This window comes from Cibotium barometz, chromosome 5, assembly GCF_041138505.1.
Source record: "Cibotium barometz isolate CiBa-2024 chromosome 5, ASM4113850v1, whole genome shotgun sequence".
Lineage (NCBI taxonomy): Eukaryota > Viridiplantae > Streptophyta > Polypodiopsida > Cyatheales > Cibotiaceae > Cibotium > Cibotium barometz.
The window spans coordinates 8,249,875-8,268,952 of NC_141050.1; the positions used below are offsets into that span (position 1 = coordinate 8,249,875).

At 46.9% G+C, this 19,078-nt stretch overlaps 1 protein-coding gene across 2 annotated transcripts in view; it reads right to left on the reverse strand.

Annotated features, from left to right (window-relative positions):
• The window catches only part of LOC147638016 (uncharacterized), a 74,025-nt gene that overhangs the window by 22,114 nt on the left and 32,833 nt on the right, over window positions 1-19,078 (reverse strand). For both annotated transcript variants that reach the window (XM_086797459.1, XM_086797468.1), the window contains 3 exons: window positions 17,018-17,179; window positions 16,845-16,910; window positions 16,439-16,582 (listed from right to left, as the gene is read on the reverse strand). In XM_086797459.1, the coding sequence (XP_086653585.1) occupies window positions 16,439-16,582; window positions 16,845-16,910; window positions 17,018-17,179 (372 nt within the window). The remainder of the gene's footprint in view (window positions 1-16,438; window positions 16,583-16,844; window positions 16,911-17,017; window positions 17,180-19,078) is intronic.

The following is a 19,078-nucleotide window of genomic DNA, read 5'->3' on the forward strand; positions in this document are numbered from 1 at the left end:
ATGCATGGGTGACTTTGGAGCAAATGTATACTGCTCGTAATGAGGCTCGGATCTCATTTTTGAAAAGAGAGCTGGAAAATCAGAAAATGCATGAAGGAGATGATATGTCTAGCCACTTAAACAAGCTGCAGGATTTGAGAGAGCAACTCACAAATGTGGATGAGATTATTCCTGAGACACAGCTTGTGTCCACCATCTTGCACTCTTTGCCAAGATCTTACTTGGCTTTTCATACCTCTTTGAACCTCAGCATGAGGAATGCTACTGAACCCCTTAAGTATCAGGAACTTGTTGCTCTCTTGCTACAAGAAGAGCAAATGAGGAAGAATATGAATATGAACACAAGTGCTTAACAAGCATTTACTACAGGTCAAAAGGGGAAGGAAAAACTCAGCCAAAGAGTTCAAATCAGAATTCAGGTGATGGTGATTCATCTCAGGATACTAAGAAAGGTGATGGACAGCCCAAGAAGAAGGGCAAATGTCATTACTGTAAGAAGCCAGGTCACTACATTACAGAATGTAGAAAGAGGATTGCCAAAGAGAAGGCAAAGGAAGCTGGGATGTCTGTAAATGATGCCTCTAAAGCTCCTCCAGAGACTGCTTCTTTTGTTGAGGACAAGGATTATTGTTTCTATACATGCAGCTATGATGCCTCTTGGTCTTCACAGGCACTCAGTGTGACAGAGCATGCATGTACTTGGTATTTTGATAGTGGTGCCTCAAAGCATATCACATCTCGCAGGGATTTGTTTTGTCATGTTGGCCCTGCCCCTGTTGGCAAAACTGTTTAGTGTGCCAACAATGCTTCATATCCAGTTCGTGGCATTGGGGAGATTCAACTCACAGCCATTGATGGCTCCATTCTCCGCCTTACAGATGCCTTATATGTACCAGGAATAAAGAAGAATTTGTTGTCCATTTCTTCTTTAGCACATTGTGGTATGCAAGTCCACTTTGATGATGATAAATGCATGGTCAGAGACAAAGCTAATGCTTTGACCTTGATGCTTATTGGTACATTATGTCATGGACTTTATCAGTTGGATGCATTTCAGCCAGTGGATCAGTCTGCTAATTATAATGCATTCACTCTTACTCCAGCTATGGTTGATGCGGAGTTATGGCATGCTCGCATGGGGCATGTAAATTTTGGTAGTCTTATGCTTATGCAGCGACATAACATGTTTACAGATCTACCTCTCATGGAGAAGCCTCCAGATCACATTTGTGAAGGATGTATTTTGGGAAAGATGCATAGGTTTTCCTTCCCACGTGATCAGGCTCTACGAGCAACTGCAAAGTTGCAGCTTATACACAGTGATCTTTGTGGTCCCATGCAGACGAAGTCATTAGGTGGTTGCTTCTATTTTGCAACATTTATTGATGACTTCTCTCGTATATGCTGGGTCTATCCTTTGACACAGAAATCACAGGTATATGATGCATTTTTGGCCTTTGTAGCACTTGCTGAGACAGAGTCGGGATGCAAGGTCAAGACTCTCCATTCTGACCGAGGGGGGGAATATATGTCACACATGTTGAATTCCTTTCTTGAGAGTAGAGGTATAAAACATCAGTATACCACTCCTTATACTCCACAGCAAAATGGGGTTGCAGAAAGGAAGAATCGGTCACTCATGGAGATGGCCAGATGTATGCTAAAGGCAAAGAGGCTACCACATATCTTTTGGGTGGAAGCTGTCATGTGTGCTTGTCATATTTTGAATCGATGTCCCACAAAGGCATTGGTTTCCATTACTCCTTTTGAGGCTTGGCATGGCCGCAAGCCTTCTGTATCACATTTTCGTATCTTTGGGTGTCTTGCATATGCACACATACCCAAAGAGTTGAGGAGGAAGTTGGATGATAAAGCCACAAAATGCATTTTTGTTGGGTATAGCCGTGAGAGCAAGGGCTACCGGTTATATGACCCACTATCCAGGAAGATATTCACTAGTCGGGATGTGATTTTTGATGAAAAATGAGAAATATCCATGGCTGGTTATGATGCAAATCAGGCTGAAAATGATGTGTTTGAAGGTCTACTACCTATGGAGTTTCATTCCACAGTTGGTGATCCAACTTATGAGGGTACAGGACAGCCAGCAAATGATGAAGGTGGTGCAGAAATTCAGCAGCAAATTGAGCCAGAAGCTGAACCAAATATGGGGCAGCAGGCACCACAGGTCAGACACATACCTAGATGGTATTTGAGGACATTACAGGACAGCCATTTAGAGGGTCCTCTTGCTGGTCGTACTCGTAGGGAGACAAGGACCAATGAGCATGCACACATCATGGATTTGAATCTGGTTATGGCAGCCAGTTTACAGGATGATGATGAGCCTGATTCATTTGGTATCAGAGCTAATGTGCATTGGAACAAAGCCATGCAGGATGAGCTTGATTCTATTAAAAGGAATCAAACATGGGATTTGGTTAATCTGCCCAAAGGCAAGAAAGCAATTGGTACTAAGTGGGTCTATAAGTTGAAAAGACATGCAGATGGATCCATTGACAGGTACAAAGCCCGTCTAGTTGCAAAGGGCTATGCACAGAAGAAGGGCATTGATTATGAGGAGACATTTGCTCCTACATCCCGTATGTCGACACTTAGGTGTGTCATTGCATTGGCTGCACATCGTGGTTGGGTTGTTCACCAGTTGGACATAAAGACTGCATTCCTACATGGGGACCTCGAGGAGGAAGTTTATGTATATCAGCCCATGGGTTTTGCAGAACATGGTCATGAAAGGAAAGTATGCAGGCTGAAAAAGGCCTTGTATGGTTTGAAACAAGCTCCACGAGCTTGGTATGCAAAAATTGATGATTTCCTACTCACTCAAGGATTTGTGAACAGTCCATCAAAAGCCACTTTGTATGTAAAGAAAGAAGAGACAGATCTACTGGTCATCAGTCTTTATGTAGATGATCTCTTGCTCATGGGATCAAATGATGACAAAATTGCAGCTTTTAAAGAGATACTGCAACAGACATTTGACATGGCTGATTTGGGGCTTGTACACTACTATTTGGGCATACAGTTTGTGCAGGATAACAGAGGCATTGGGTTGTTGCAATCTCGGTATGTTGCTAAACTTCTGGAGAAGTTTAAATTTCAGGATTGCAAGCCTATTAGTACTCCTATGGAGCCTGGGATGAAACTGTCACTACAAGATGACAGTATTTCCTTTGATGCCACTACATATGCTCAGGCTGTTGGGTGTCTTATTTACTTGTGTACTACACGGCCAGATATTCAGTATGCAGTTTCTCAGTTGAGCAGATTCATGCACAGGCCGCGGTTGTCACATTGGCAAGCTGTGAAGCGTGTATTCCGATATTTGCAGGGTACCTTGTCTCTTGGATTGCTTTATCCTGAGGGGGGTGACATGCAGTATACACTTACAGTGATTCAGATTGGGCTGGTGATTTTGATACCAGACATTCCACTAGTGGAAATTGTTTCTTTCTTGGCTCCTCATGCATTTCTTGGCTAAGCAAGAAACAGACCACAGTGGCCACTTCGTCTTGTGAGGCAGAGTATAAAGCAACCTACACTACTACTGTTGAGTGTGTTTGGCTGCATCGTCTCATGACTAATATGGATATTTCAGTGGAGGAGCCTACACCTATCTATACTGATAGTCAGAGTGCCATTACTGTGGCCAGGAATCCTGTGTTTCATGCTCGCACGAAACACATTGAGATTCACTATCATTTTGTTTGGGAGAGACTCCAGGCAGGAGATATCAGTCTCATCTACTGTCCTACAGATCAGAATGTGGCCGACATCTTCACCAAGGCATTACCACGTCCGAAATTCGAAGCATTCTGCACTGCTTTGAATTTGTTTCCTTTTGGTGGATGATGTACAGTGATCACATATCACTCCAGGGGGGTTTGTTGGGTTTTATGCTGTGTATGCACCCAGAGGAGTGCTAGTGATCATCAGTAGATTACTGGGGCACTTTTTACTTCAGTTAGTGGAGGTTTTTTCCCCCAGTTTAGCTTAGCTTCACTTATAAGCAGTTTATAAGTGTTTTGGTCCACCCGGCACATTTTATGGCCGGACATGTGAACACATCTTTTTAGGTCACTTATTATGTGGCTATTGTACTTCACATTTTATCATCTGAATACACAAGAGTCGTGTTCTCTCTCTCTGCTCTCCACGCCTGTGTTTGCAGCATCTCCAAACCCTAACCCTAACAGTCCATAGGCCTTCACCTTTGGGTAGTCTCATGAGGGGGCTACGTGGAGCTCTGCAAGGGGGGGGCGCGCACAGGTTGGCAAAGGAGGCGGCCAAGCTGGCGACCCCATAAACGTAAATGATGCCATGAAGGAGACAGTCAGGGGGTGGTGACCTCACGTAGCTAGCCAGACTCGCATAGTTACCGCGGAACGGGAACGTTCCGAGAACGTCGGATGCTAGAACAGGAGCGGGAACGGGAGCGGATCGGGAACGTCGGGGAACGCCACGTCATATGACATGTCAGCCAAGCCTCAAGGTGGAACAAAGGTGCCAAGAGGAGGTAGGGAGAGTGTGGGGCAGCCAAGCCTCAAGGTGCAACAAAGAGTGGGGCAGCCAAGAGGAAGGGTGGAGTAGTAGGTGGAACGGAGAGTGTGGGGCAGCCAAGAGGAAGGGTGGAGTGGTAGGGGAGAGCAAGTTGCAACTCAGCAAAAGGGAGAGCACTCAGGCTTCAGCAAATGGCAAAAAAACAGCCGCAGCAGCAACAAAACACGTCGCCGCCGCCGCCGCGCAGAGACAGTCAGGCCGGAACGCCCGGAACGCGCGTTCCGCCCTATGTTTCGGCGTTCCAAGAAACATTCCGCCACGTTCCGAGTTTCTTGGGCGTTCCGCGCTCCGATTGCGTGTTCCGGGCACGCGGCATCTTCCAGACCGGCATTCCAGCGTTCCAGGAAGGTGGAAAACCGTTCCGCGCGGTAACTATGAGCCAGAGGGAGCGGTTGTAGGGAGAGGAGGCCGCCTTGCTATGCTAAGGCCAAAAGGCCGGGTCCGACGCATGGAGCGCTAGAGCCTGTGGTCGGCTGGGCGCCATGTCCTTGAGGGTGCGCTACACTGAGCTGGCCGGAGCTTGTGAGCCAAGCACCTAAGAGAAGGTAGGCCATTGCCTTGTGTGTGAGGGCACGTGTTCTGTGTGCCACAAGTTGGCCGTGCACCATACAACGCTGATGGGGCTAGCAGGCTAGTTGGCCACGACATGTTGGTGGCCGACAACTAGGCCAAGCCCAACGGATGGGGCTGGCCAACTCTCCAGGACCCAGGCAAGCGCTTGGAGAAGAGGGTCGTGCCCTATGCGTTCGAGGAAGACGGCGGCCCTGGCACTAGGAGTCGTGCCCGTGTACATGTGGAAGACGGTGGTCGGGCCTGTGCGTGGAGGCAGCCGTGTGGGCCTTGAGCACCAAGGCAAGGAGATGGCCGGCGCATGGAGTTGGCCGCAAGGCCCCGTGCTAGCATAGCCACCCACCGTGGTCATGGGCCATGGAGCAAGCGCATAGCTATGCGCGGAGGTGATCATGGAGTTGGCCACCAGTGTGCCTTACGCCACAGATGTTAGCACATTCATTCCCAGATTCTGCTCTTTTATGGTGCTCATTTGGTCCCTTTTGCATGGCCCTTGCTTGTGGGCTGGCCACCCCTTTTTCTAGTATTTTTCTGGGATTTTTCCCAGCTTTTCTGGCAATTTCCAATCGGCCTGTCCAATAGCTCCAGTTGGCCTGTTTTGCAGCTCCAATCGGCCAGCTTACCCCTACTATAAATAGTGGGTGTTGGCCTCTCATTGTTCATTCAGTCTTGTACATATTTTGCTCCCTCACTTATGAGACTTGTAGTGTCTCTTGTTTGGGACTGTTTTGCTTCAGTATATTCAGCATAGTTTTCTCCACATCTCTCTCTCTTGCACTCTCTGTTCAGCACATTCTAGTGCCACTCTACTTCTGCTCTGTGCACTCTTTCATGGTATCATCGCTCCCGGTTTAGCAACCTCTTTGCTGCCCCAGATTCAGCACTGTTTTCAGCACACTCTCCTCTGCATTTTCTCTCAGATTTGCAGCCCTTTGCTGCTGCGTTTTCTGGACAGCACCTGCTGGTCTTTTCGCCTACAGTTTGGCTTCACCGACACAGCCATCAGGTACTCTTTGATCAGCGTTTTCTTTTCCACATGGAGATTGGACATAGGCGGCCTGTTTTTTCAAGACAGCAGCCTTCTGTGTGCTGCATTTTCCTCTCCAATGGGCTTTCCCCTTTGCAGAGGGGGTCTGTGGTGTTGCAGGCTTTGGTGGCACTCTTGGTACCTGTGGAGCACAGTTGCATAGAAACGCGTTTCGTACAGGTTCGAAACGTACGAAACGCGTTTTTTTCATCATGCATATTTTAAAAACCTAAAAAACAAATCGTTTCGTGCATCATACGGCGCACTTTCGTTCACGTTTCCCAGTGGCGGCCGCCTGCTGTGACTTCGCCAATTTGTGTGCCAGCCTTCCATCACTCGTGTCAGCCCGCCTGCTCCTTGGTGTCCTTGGGCCTTGTGGAGGTCTTCCAAAGGGGTAATGTCATGTTTTGCTTTATGTTGGTTTTCTCTGCACAACTCACAAAGCAGCAGACTTTTTTCTCTTCCAACAATATTTATGGCATATCTTCCACGGTCCACCCTTGCTCTATTGAGGCCTAACTTCTAAGGCTATCTACCTTCTCTTCCCCTTGCTCTATTGTTGGCCAAGATGACAGTTAAAATCATGAATCATATAATGAGATTAGTTTATGTTCTGTGTCGCACTTGCGGGGCCAACAATCTGCATTTATCCCCGCCTTGTAGGATGCCTCGAACAGGTGATTCTCTTTGGAACAATGTCACCTTCGAGTCTAGATATGGTGGCTCGGGCTCCGGAAAGTGGAAATGCAACTTTTGTGCTGATAAGCACCATGGCAGTGTCACCAGGCTGAAGGCACATTTGTAACAAACAAAGAGTTTTGGCATTGGGCCATGTAAGCAAGTGCCACAAGAAATCTATGATAGCCTCAAGGCTTGGAAGGCCATGCAGCTAGGTATCCCCCTTGAGGATATCCCCAATCTGGGAGAGCCTGAAGCACGTCAAAGTGTCTCCAAGAGGACTCGCAATATGAGAGAGGAAGATACCAGTGGTGAGGTTGCAGGTGGTTCTAGCTCGGCACCTCGAGCCAAAAGAACTAGTCTTCCAGTGTTCAAGAAAGGACATGTACAGGCAGGGATGCAAAAGGCTGCCATGAAAGAGGCAACGAGGGAGTTGATGAAGTTGTTTATTCAATGTGGATTATCCTTCCACATTGTCAGGACTCCTTGATGGAAGAAGGCAATGAGAGCTATCTCCCACATTGGGTGTGAGTGGGATGGCCCCTCCTACGAGACATTGCGCACTACTGAGCTTCGCAAGGAGCAACTGGCTGTGGAGATGGAGATGGAGCCTCTCAAGGCCACTTGGGCAAAGTATGGTTGTACTTTGCTTTGTGATGGAAGAGATGGAGATGGAGCCTCTCAACGCCACTTGGGCAAAGTATGGTTGTACTTTGCTTTGTGGAGATGGAGATGGAGCCTCTCAAGGCCACTTGGGCAAAGTATGGTTGTACTTTGCTTTGTGATGGATGGACAGATGTGCGGAAGAGAAATGTGTACAACATTCTTGTGTCCTCCTGCAAAGGCACAATGTTCATTCGTGCCATGCATTGGTGCCAGGGATAGTGGCTACAGGGGAGTTCATTATGTCCCACATGCGCCAGGCAATCAATGAAATTGGGCCTGATAACATTGTGCAGGTGATCACGGACAATGGGTCCAATTGTGTATCCATGGGCAGGATGTTAGAGGAGGAGTTCCCCAAGATTGTGTGGACACCTTGTGCAGCACACAACCTTGACTTGATGATTGAGGATGTGGGGAAGCTTGATTGGGTGAGCCATGTATTTTCAGCTGCATCTACCATGGTGAACTTTGTCACAAAGAGGCCAAAGGTTTTGAGCATGTACAGGGCCAATAGTGATCTTGAGCTTCTAAAGCCCTCCAAAACTCGGTTTGCATATATGTTTATTGTGGTGGAGAGACTAGTGAGAGTGCGACATGGCTTATTACGCACTATTGTGTGTCGTGAATGGACAGCATGGAAGGACAAGGATGAGCCCAAGTCTATAGCATTCTCTCGTATGGTCATGAGAGATACTTGGTGGCAGGATGCAGAGGGACTTGTGAAGGCACTTCAGCCCATATATAGTGTCCTTCGGCTCACAGACATGGAGGGGAGTACCATTGGGCTGCTTTATGAGTTCATGGACAGAATTGGTGAAGCTCTCAATGATTTCACTATCTTGTCGCGTGACAGGTGCTCACCCTTGGGCTTTAACTTTAGTCTTTGAGTCTTTCTCTTGAGTCTTCCTATAAGTTATTTTATAAATCTTGATCTCTTATGTATGTCACATGTAGAGTTCAAGATATTAAGGAGATCTGGAATCGGCGTTGGGATTGGTTTCATAGGCCAATCCATGCTGTTGCTCACATTTTGCATCCCCTTTGGAGGAATGAGGAGCAATACCTCAATGAGGAGCTAGAGTCAGGATGGATCGAGAACATTACCAAGTTGGTGGGAGTGGGAGTGGGAGTGGGAGGTGATATACAGCTTATGAGAAAGCTCGAGGATGAGCTTCTCATTTACCGATATGTTTGGGCGAGCTACTGCATTGCTCAGGGAGACACAGTTGGAGCCAGTGTCTTGGTGGGAGAAATACGATATTGGGACACCCAACTTGGTAAGGTTTCTTGATTCTTGAATCTTGTATCTTTGTCTCCTGAGTCCTATTCTTTCAAAATCTACATTCAAATGCTACTCTCTTTTTGACTCTAACTTAACATTCTTTTTTGTACAATGTAGAGACGGATTGCATTGAGAGTTCTCTCCCAGGATTGCAGTTCACGGCCTTGTGAGAGGAATTGGAGTACATGGGCTCTTTTTCACACGAAAAAGAGAAATAGACTCTCCTCATCACAATTGGAGAGGCTTGTCTTTTGTCATTGCAATCTCCAATTGCTAGAACAAAAGGGCATTCCATTGAGCCTCGTCAAGTGAATCCGGATAAGATTGATATCATGAAGTGCAAGGAGATTCGCGACATTCCTCAAGAGGAGAGAGACATCTATTCTATGCTCTATGAGGAGATCATGGCTCCGGCTCGCACTACACGATCTTCTCGAGAGGCTAGTACTAGTGGTGCACCTGCACCTCTAGAGGATGAGGCATTTGAGGACTCGGCTACCGGCAGTGACCTTGAGAGTGAGGCTGCAGAGGCAGAAGATGCACATGAGGATGCAGATAGTAGCTAGCAACTGCCAGTATCATTTTATTTGGACATGTTATTTAGTTTGAACTTTGGACATGTTATTTATTTTGATCTTGGATTTTGAGTCATGACTCATCACCCACGTGGTGATCCTTTTGATTTCTGTTTAGTCATCAGTGATCACCCACGTGATTTGTGATATCATCATATCTTACATGTATTTTGTTTTATTGAAATGAATTCAATGTGGTCTCTTATAAGTTATGTCAACAGTTTTTTCTTTTGTATATTTCAAGTTAAAAATATACATGCTTTTTCTATTTTGTATGAAACCTTTTTGTACCCGTTTCTTACCTTTTATGAAACGTTTCAAAACGTATGAAACCCGTTTCATACCTGCCGTTTCAGAAACGCCTGGCAACACTGTTGTGGAGGACACTTCTACTTCAGAGTTTGTGCAATTGTTTTCTTGAGATTGAGCCCAAGCTTTTGTGATGGCTGCACCGACTTCTCTTCATATGTTTGCTAAGTCTGCCAAGTTGGATGGTTCCAACTACACCCTATGGAAGGTGAAGGTGAAATCGGCCTTGCGTGGCGTGGATCTTTGGGATTGGCTTGTTACACCAGCCAATGCCACCCCTCCCACCCTTGCTTCCGGTGGTGCGACTCAGGCACAGATTGATATTTGGTAGTCGAATGATCGACGCGGTTTCTCCTTTCTGATGTTGAACTATCAAGATTCTGTTCTCTCTCATGTGCGTACAGCACATGCTGCACATGAATTTTAGAAGGCTTTTGCAGATCTCTATGAGATTAAGTCTCCGGGTCGGATTTTGGCGTTGGAAAAGCAACTTATGAACTTATCAGTTTCTGCCTTTCCATCTTTATCTGCTTTCATCTCAAAGATGAAAGATCTCCGGGACAAGCTTGCTGTTTGTGGCAAGGACATCTCCACAGAGGACATGGCTATTCGGCTGCTCTCCAAACTTCCAGGGAGGTTTGATGCATACTTTCAGTCTCTTGTTTCTTCTCCTCATCTTGTTCCAGTTACTTGGGAGGAAGTTCTCCCCTCCGTTATGCAGATTGACTCTCGCTTTGAGGAGCGGACTGGCACCTCTGGTGGCCCTGATGGAGCTTTGGCAGCACGAGATAAAGGAAGAATCAACAAAAAAGGAGAAAACTCCAAGGATTCCGACAAGGATAAAGAATAAGGACATTGAATGTGATTATTGTGGCAAGAAGGGTCACAAGTCACCCCAATGTCACAAGAAGAAACGTGATGAAGCATCAAAGAACTCTTCCTCAACGGCGGTGTCTCAACCCAAGAAGGATGATGGCATTCTTCTCTTAGCAGGTACTCGGCGTATACTTGCTCTTGTGACTTCTCAGTCACAGTCTTGGATTGTTGACAGCAGTGCTACTGCTCATATGACACCCCATCGAGATTGGTTCGAGGACTTCACTGCCAGATCAGGCGAGATCACTCTGGGTGATTCTTCTTCTGTGCCAGTGCATGGACATGGCACTATCCCCATCTTCCGTTTTCTGACGAGGACAAGAGGTACTTCTTTGACGTTCTGTATATTCCAGATTTGGCTTTTAACCTTCTGTCAGTGAGTGCTCTTACAGCTCAGGTGCGGAGGTGATCTTTTCTCGTTATGAGATTACCGTTCGTGATAAGGCGATTGGTAGCATCTTGGCTCAGGGAGTCCAAGATAGTGGTCTCTACAAGTTGACCGCTCTGCTTTCTTCTGGTGCTTCTTCTGCTCTTTGGCATGCTCGGTTTGGCCATTTGAGCTATCAGCTTCTGCAACGAGCTTCGAAGGATGGGTTGATTGAGGGATTACCGACCATCAAGGCTCCGTCTACTCATTGTTCCTCTTGTTTACACGGGAAGCAACAGCAAGCCGCCTTTCCTAAGGAGGCGACACACAGAACTTCGACATCACTTGCTCTCATTCATGCAGACTTATGTGGTCCTATGAGTACTGCGTCTTAAGGCGTTGTCCATGCTCGTGATGGTGGATGATTTTACCCGATATACTTCGGTTTTCTTTTCTGAAGACCAAGGATGAGACTTTTCAACACTTCTGTGATTGGAGAGCTGAGGTGGAAAAAGAGACCGGTCACTCGGTCAAGGCTCTCAGGACCGACGGAGGGGGTGAGTTCACATCCCAGGAGTTTAAGCAATATTGCAAGATACATGGCATTCGGAGACAGCTTACTACATCATATACTCCATCACATAATGGAGTTGCAGAGAGGAAGAATATGACCATTATGGAGATGGCCCGTGCTATGCTTGAGCATTCTTCATTACCTCGACGTTTCTGGGCTGAGGCGGCTTCCACTGCTGTCTACATTCAGAACAGGTCTCCTACTACTGCTCTTCTCGATAAAACTCCATATGAGGCTTTCCATGGTGAGAAGCCCTCCGTTGTTCATTTCCAGATATTTGGGTGTACGGCGTATGTTCATGTGCCTAAGGAGCATCGCTCCAAGTTGGACTCAAAGTCTTAGCGCATGACTTTTCTCAGATACAGCACTGTGTCCAAGGCATATCGTCTTTATGATCCTCAGGCCGATAAAGTTGTTGTGAGCCGTGATGTGGTGTTCGACGAGACTCCTACATCTTCGTCTCCTCCTCCTACTCCCGCTGCTTCTGTTACACCTCTAGCTAAGGATACTCAATCAGATGATGATGACCCTGCTCCTCCTCTGGCGAGTTCAAGCAGATCTGTATATTTGGGTGTACAGCGTATGTTCATGTGCCTAAGGAGCATCGCTCCAAGTTGGACTCGAAGTCTCAGCGCATGACTTTTCTCAGATACAGCACTGTGTCCAAGGCATATCGTCTTTATGATCCTCAGGCCGGTAAAGTTGTTGTGAGCCGTGATGTGGTGTTCGACGAGACTCCTACATCTTCGTCTCCTCCTCTTGCTCCCGCTGCTTCTGTTACACCTCCAGCTAAGGATACTCAGTCAGATGATGATGACCCTGCTCCTCCTCCGGCGAGTTCAAGCAGATCTGTACCTGGTTGGTAATATCAGACAGTTTGTGATTCTGGGTTACGTGAGCTTCCTTCTGCTCCTCCGCCTCATTCTCTTCGGCGTTCTTCCAGAGTTACAGGAAAGCAAATTCATGAGGGCAACATGTTTGTTAATTATGCTCTTATGTCTACTATCATTAATGGTCCTTCTGATATCCCACTTCCGTAGACGAGGCTCTTTCACATGAGCCTTGGCGTCGTGCTATGCAGGCAGAGCTAGATGCTATCGAACGGAATGGCACTTGGATTTTGGTGCCTCGGCCACTGCAACGTAAGGTGATTGGTGTGCGTTGGATCTTCAAAACAAAGTTCCGAGAGTTGATGGCAGCTTGGACAAGCACAAGGCGAGGTTGGTTGCCACGGGTTATGCTCAGCGCCCTGGAGTCGACTTCGATGAAACCTTCACTCCAACGGCCCGGATGACTACCATTCGCACCGTTCTTGCACTTGCAGGACATCATAGATGGCCCGTTTTCCAGATGGACGTCAAGTCGGCTTTCCTGAATGGAGAGCTTACACAGGACGTTTATATTGATCAGCCGCCAGGATTTGTTGTTCCAGGTAAACAGGATCATGTGTACCGGCTGAAGAAGGCTTTATATGGTCTAAATCAGGCTCCACGGGCTTGGTACCAGCGGATTGATGAGTTCTTTCAAAAGCTCGGCCTGCGCCATTCTCACGCAGATTCGAACCTTTATATCCTCCTTGAGAGGGGGTTGATTGTTATCATTGTGGTCTATGTTGATGACCTCATCTTTACAGGTTCTTATTCTGTGCGGATCCGTTCTGTTATGGATGCTTTGGAGACAGAGTTTGAGATGACGGATCTTGGCCTCTTGCATTATTTTCTTGGCTTTGAGATTTGGCAGACCTCGAAGGGCATTTTCTTCTCTCAGCAGAAGTACACTCGGGAGATTCTCGACAAATTTCAGATGACTGGGTGCAAACCACTATTTTCTCCTATGGATATTGGTGAGAAGCTTTCTTTACTTGATGCTTCTCCAAGGACTAATCAGGGACAGTATCGGGTTCTCGTCGATTGTTTGGTATGGTTGACTCTACTCCCGATTGGACATATGCTTCGCAGTCAGTTTATTGAGTTCCTTCTCATCCAAACCCCGTCAGTAGCATTGGCGGTGTGCTCTCATAGTTCTTTGGTACTTGCGTGGCACTCTGGATTTTGGCATCTTTTATGGCAAGGACGCACTCTTGTTGGATGGTCTGACTCAGACTGGGCTGGAGATCCAGATACACGGCGTTCGACCACTGGTTGTGTTTTTTCACTTGGGTCTGGAGCCATTTCTTGGAGCAGTAAAAAGCAGCCTATTGTGGCGCTTTCCTCTACCGAGGCGGAGTACCGTGCAGTTTGGTGTGACAATCAGAGTTGCATCGCCATCACCAAGAACCCTGTGTTTCATGCTCGTACGAAACACATTGAGATTCAGTATCACTATGTTCATGAACGGGTTCTTGCTGGAGATTTGCGTTTGGAGTATTGTCCTTCCGCGGAGAATGCTGCAAATTTGTTCACCAAGCCGATTTCTCAAGCTTCCTTGGCTCCTCATCTTCGGATTCTCAGAGTTTGTTCAGCATCTGGTGCTGAGAGGGGGTGTTAGCACATTCATCCCCAGATTCTGCTCTTTTATGGTGCCCATTTGGTCCCTTTTACATGGCCCTTGCTTGTGGGCTGGCCACCCCTTTTTCTAGTATTTTTCTGGGATTTTTTCCATCTTTTCTAGCATTTTCCAGTCGGCCTGTCCAGTAGCTCACGTCGGCCTGTCCAGCAGCTCCAGTAGGCCAGCTTACCCCTACTATAAATAGTGGGTGCTGGCCTCTCATTGTTCATTCCGTCTTGTACATATTTTTCTCCCTCACTTATGAGTCTTGTAGTGTCTCTTGCTTGGGACTGTTTTGCTTCAGTATATTCAGCATAGTTTTCTCCATATCTCTCTCTCTCTTGCACTCTCTGTTCAGCACATTCTAGTGTCACTCTGTTTCCGCTCTGTGCACTCTTTCAACAGAGTGGCCACCACCCATAGAGGGTGGTCGGCAATGTGCTACATGGGCAAGCCTGGTGAGGCCTCATGCTTAACGTGGAGTGGTCGTTGCCTATAAGGAAGGCGGGCCGTGTGCACGAGGAGAAGACCCACGTGGGTGGGTTGCGCATGGTGAGACGGCCCTTGCTTCAATACAAGGATGACGGGCCGTGTGTGTACATCACAGAGAGGTTGCCTTCCATGAGGTTGGTTGGCCATGGTGAGACCGCCGTGTTAGAAGGGCTAGCCGAAACACTGTGGGCCAGACTGGGCCAAGGCCGAATGGTCTTAGAGCTAAACAGCCTACACATGGGTAAGGCTCCATGGAGGCGGGCCTTGGCTGCACTGTTAAGAGTGACGCTTGTGAAGAGAGCCGGCACACACCTAGGAGGCCACATGGGTGGCGGACTAGTTGTGTGGGCCATTCGACATTGAGAGGTTATCACAATGGACCGTGAGACCAATGCTCTAGCATGAGTAGACCCTACTAGTGGTGGCACGGGTGGTAGTAGTCGACGGAGGGACTTCTACACAGACATGGAGTTAGTCTATCACTACGGTTGACCAAGCAGGCACGATGGATTATGCACAGCTTGGAGTGTAGACATGACATGAGGTTGACGATGGACAGTCGAGCCAATAGGACACTGGGCCAGTTGGAGTGAGCAACCATGCTTCACTGTACATGAGGTTGGCACCTTGCCATCCTCATAGAGTGGCCGCTTAGGTAACATCACCAATGAGCTATTATGGAGAGTCAAACGGTGGAGCCGTTAAGGTGACCACTTGACAGTGGGTGTCGAGTTATGGGTAGTCTAGTTCAGGATGAGAATTGGATACCTTGGAGTTGGTAGCTTTGGACGAGCACGATGAAGTGTGCTTGGACAAGCAACGTCGGCGTCTTGGGCTTTCGTATGGAAGTTCTAGAGGCTAGTGAGACAAGTGAGGCAAGTGACTGACAGAGTAGTCCTTGCAAACCATGACCAAGGAGAGGTCGACCTTCCTACACCCTTGGAGATAGGTAAAGGATATTCTTGTGGATCACCATGGAGTTGGGTTGTCGAGAAGTACCAAGAGGACGTTGGGACTTCGCGCGCTCTATGATGATAGCTTGCGCATGGCTTCTCATGCGCTAGGCATTCGCATAGAGGAGGAGTTCGAGTGTGCCTCAGAAAAAGGAACGCACACGAGGACGACTCATGAGTACACCATAGTGTACATACGAAAGATTAAGTGCAGTTCTTCGACGAACACTTAATCTTTCGTATGTACACCATAGTGTACATACGAAAGATTAAGTGCAGTTCTTTGACGAACAATGAAGAATCATTAAGGTATAAGTACTCGATAATTTATATAAAATGTATCCTAATAAAGAAGATCTATTATCTACTTGGTGTGCCCATCTCATCTTTATGACGGATTGTCTTTAGTGGTTATTCTTGGTTGTCTTAAGTAATGCTATGGATGACCACAATGTGTAGTGGTACTTTTAAATGTTATAAAAAGGAATCGTGCTCTATGTCGTAACAGCTCACTTGTGGACTATGATGATTTCAATATATCATATGCTTGAAAAGAGTTAGTGTATGCTCATTAAAGTGAGTGAGACGAAACTTAATGCATAAAGGAACACCCACGTTGCAAGACACCCTAATGATATGACAAATTTTGAGAGATTGAGAGAGAGTTGAGTGAGAGTGTTTGACGGTTTTTAGAAAAATGGACTAAACATCTTACGATCATGGAATGGGAGAGCAAGCGAAATTTCAGGGGAAAGATTCTGCCTTGTTACACCCCCCCAACACACCTTCCTCTCAAAAAAATTAAAAATTAAAAAAATCCACACTAACATTTTCCTCAATTCCTTGAACCAGCAGAACATGGCGCACCCCATACTTGTGCAACGAAACAGTGTCTTTCAGTAAGGCTAAAACGTACTAATTTCAATTTAACCTTGATTCGAAAAACAGTTGATATGCTAGTTTATATAAGGATAGTTGAGAATTAAAATAAGGACAATTACTCGTAGAAGCCACAAAAAAATCGGAGAAAACTGTCCCAGCTCTGCAGCAGACGAGCGATTCTGTGAAGCTCTCACTCGGATGTGTTTGGTCATCTCCGTAACTAGAGACAACCGATCCACAGCTGCCTCGTCAATGCCTCCCATCTGCATGTAAACATAATCTTTGCAAATTATGAAAGAAACTACTTTGCAATAGCACGCTAGTAGCTTGAAGATGAATAAAAGCAGATGCTTTGTAGCTGATTAAACTAACTCAACAAGTAATACACTTATATCAAGCCAACAAGCACTAAGGAACTTTGCTAAGAATAGCAGCATCACTATCTTCATCACAGCCTTCATTAAGGGGCCAATCAACAAAGCAAAACTTAAAGCAAGTACTACTTCATGAAATAACGAAACTGACCTGATTATAAACAAACATGCTAGACAGAAGCACAGCCAAAGAGAATATTTGAGTGCTGTACGTCCCCTGGCAAACCATAAATAGATGAGCAGAGATTCCATCTAAAGGCAGGCACACTGTGTTTTTTTTTTTTAAGAGTTGAAAAAACTATTGAAGATGGATAAAAAGTATACAGTTTGATCATAAGCATCAATGCCTTCTGTGTCGAGAAGCAAAAGACTGTACTCTGTTCCATCAGCAGCTATTCTTTTCAATGGAGTACTCCACATCCAAAGGCCCTTTGTACATGGCCGATGTGTCGAAGCTACTTGAAACCCACTGGCCCTTCCTAGAAGCTATCAGCCATCATCATTGTTAAAATGCTTTTAAAAAGATAGAACAATGAAGCTTAGAAACAAAACTCACGTAAAAACTGTACACTAGCTGCCAGTAAAGGGCGTCAAGTAAACAATGACAAGCAAATGATTCAAATGTTGCCAATTAGAATGATACTTGTAACAGAGTAAACTGAAGCCCTCAGCATGCTGTTGATCAGCCTGGTGAGCTTCAAGCAATATGAAGATGACCTCATAGAAACAAATACTCTAAAAAAACACTTGCAGTTTTTTTAAAAACTTCTTAGCTGGAACTGCAGTGGCTTTAGTGTTAGGGAAAGTCAGTGTTAAAGAGATTTGTATAAAGTGTGTCGTGTGGGAACAACCCCTTGTAAAGATATCTATTGTGTAGGTTCCTTGGGAACAGCCCCTTAAGATATTATGTGAGCATGTGACACCTATTGAGGACACTTGGCATGGCATAAGGCATATGCGGTGGCAGCATATGCTTTAGAATATGTAAAGGGATTGTCTCCTATAAAAGGACTATCATTTTATGTTTAATACAACACATTAAGCAAGATGTAGCCTCTTGTGCATTCTTGCCCTATTAGATTAGGATTATTGCTATCAAGCCATTTATGCTACTTTTTATGGTTTATGCCCAAACCCTAATGTCAATAATTGGTATCAAAACGCTTTGGATTTTCGTTTCCGTGGTTCCTGGTTTCCGCCATCAATGCACATGCAGCCGTCCATCTGTGTGTGTTCCCGCCGTAGCCCATGTCGGGCCAACCCATCCGATCACCCACGAGCTCTCTCGTCGCCACCACCCACTTGCACCTCTGCCCTGCCTGCTTGTTCCTCTGGAGACACCTGCGCTGCCGCCACACCTCCACATAGGGGTGCTCATCCTGCACTGCTGCCGACAGCGTCCAAGCCCCACCTTGGGCCCGCACAGGCTCCCGTCCTCTCCGCCGCGCTTGGGAACTCCCAGTCTCTCGTTCTTTGAATGGCCTGGCCCTTTGACTCAAGGCCTCAACCAACTCTGTTCTGTGCATAACCCCAGTCCCGACGCTGCCACCGGCCCAACATCAACCATGGACACCTGTGCCATGCTCCTATTTGGTTTTTTGTCTCACCCCAGCGTTCCCTCTCGCACCTGCATGTCACCCGTCTGACTGGGCCTTCTGAGGCAGTCCTCGCCCGTATCTTGTGAAACTGTGTCGTCAACGTTGAAGGCCATCGAGCTCCTCCCTACAAGCCTTCGAAGCAGACGTGCCTCTACGGCTCCTGCACCATGCCACCCTGCCTCCCACAAGCTTCCGCTATGTGCTGCCCCCCCCCGCCCCCCGCGCGCGCGCGCGCGCCTCTGGTCTGGTTTGGTCCTCGTTAGCCAAGCTCTGGGAGGCCTTTGCAACGTCTGCCCTGCTCTGCATGCCCAAGCTGCTGTGTGCTTACAGTTCCGTCAGCTCTCTGCCCTCGCTTCCTGCTACGGCATGCCTCTCTGTGTGCCTCGCCTCACCTCCCACCGGACCCACCACGGGCCCCTTCCCAACACCTGCTCATCAAGATGCTCTGCAGGACATTGTAGCTCTATACCCCTTGTGCAGTCTGGCATAGGTACAACCTTCTGTCCTGATCATAATATCTACCCGTCCAGATCAGTTGGTCTTCTACAGAGAAGGTACCAAGACCCTGGTTTTCTGCAAGCTGATTTACAGAGCTACACAAAGCAGTTCAATTGGGCCTAATGGTTCTTTAGCTTGGCTCAGTGGCTCTTGTTTGGCTCCATGGTGGATGGCACAGCTTACAAAAGCAATCTGCTCGTTCTTGTCTCTTCCAACTCAGCTTAGCAATCAAGGTGTTTTACCTGGTTCAGTTGCAGTCTCATCAATTTGCGTCAACCTGCCGTCATTT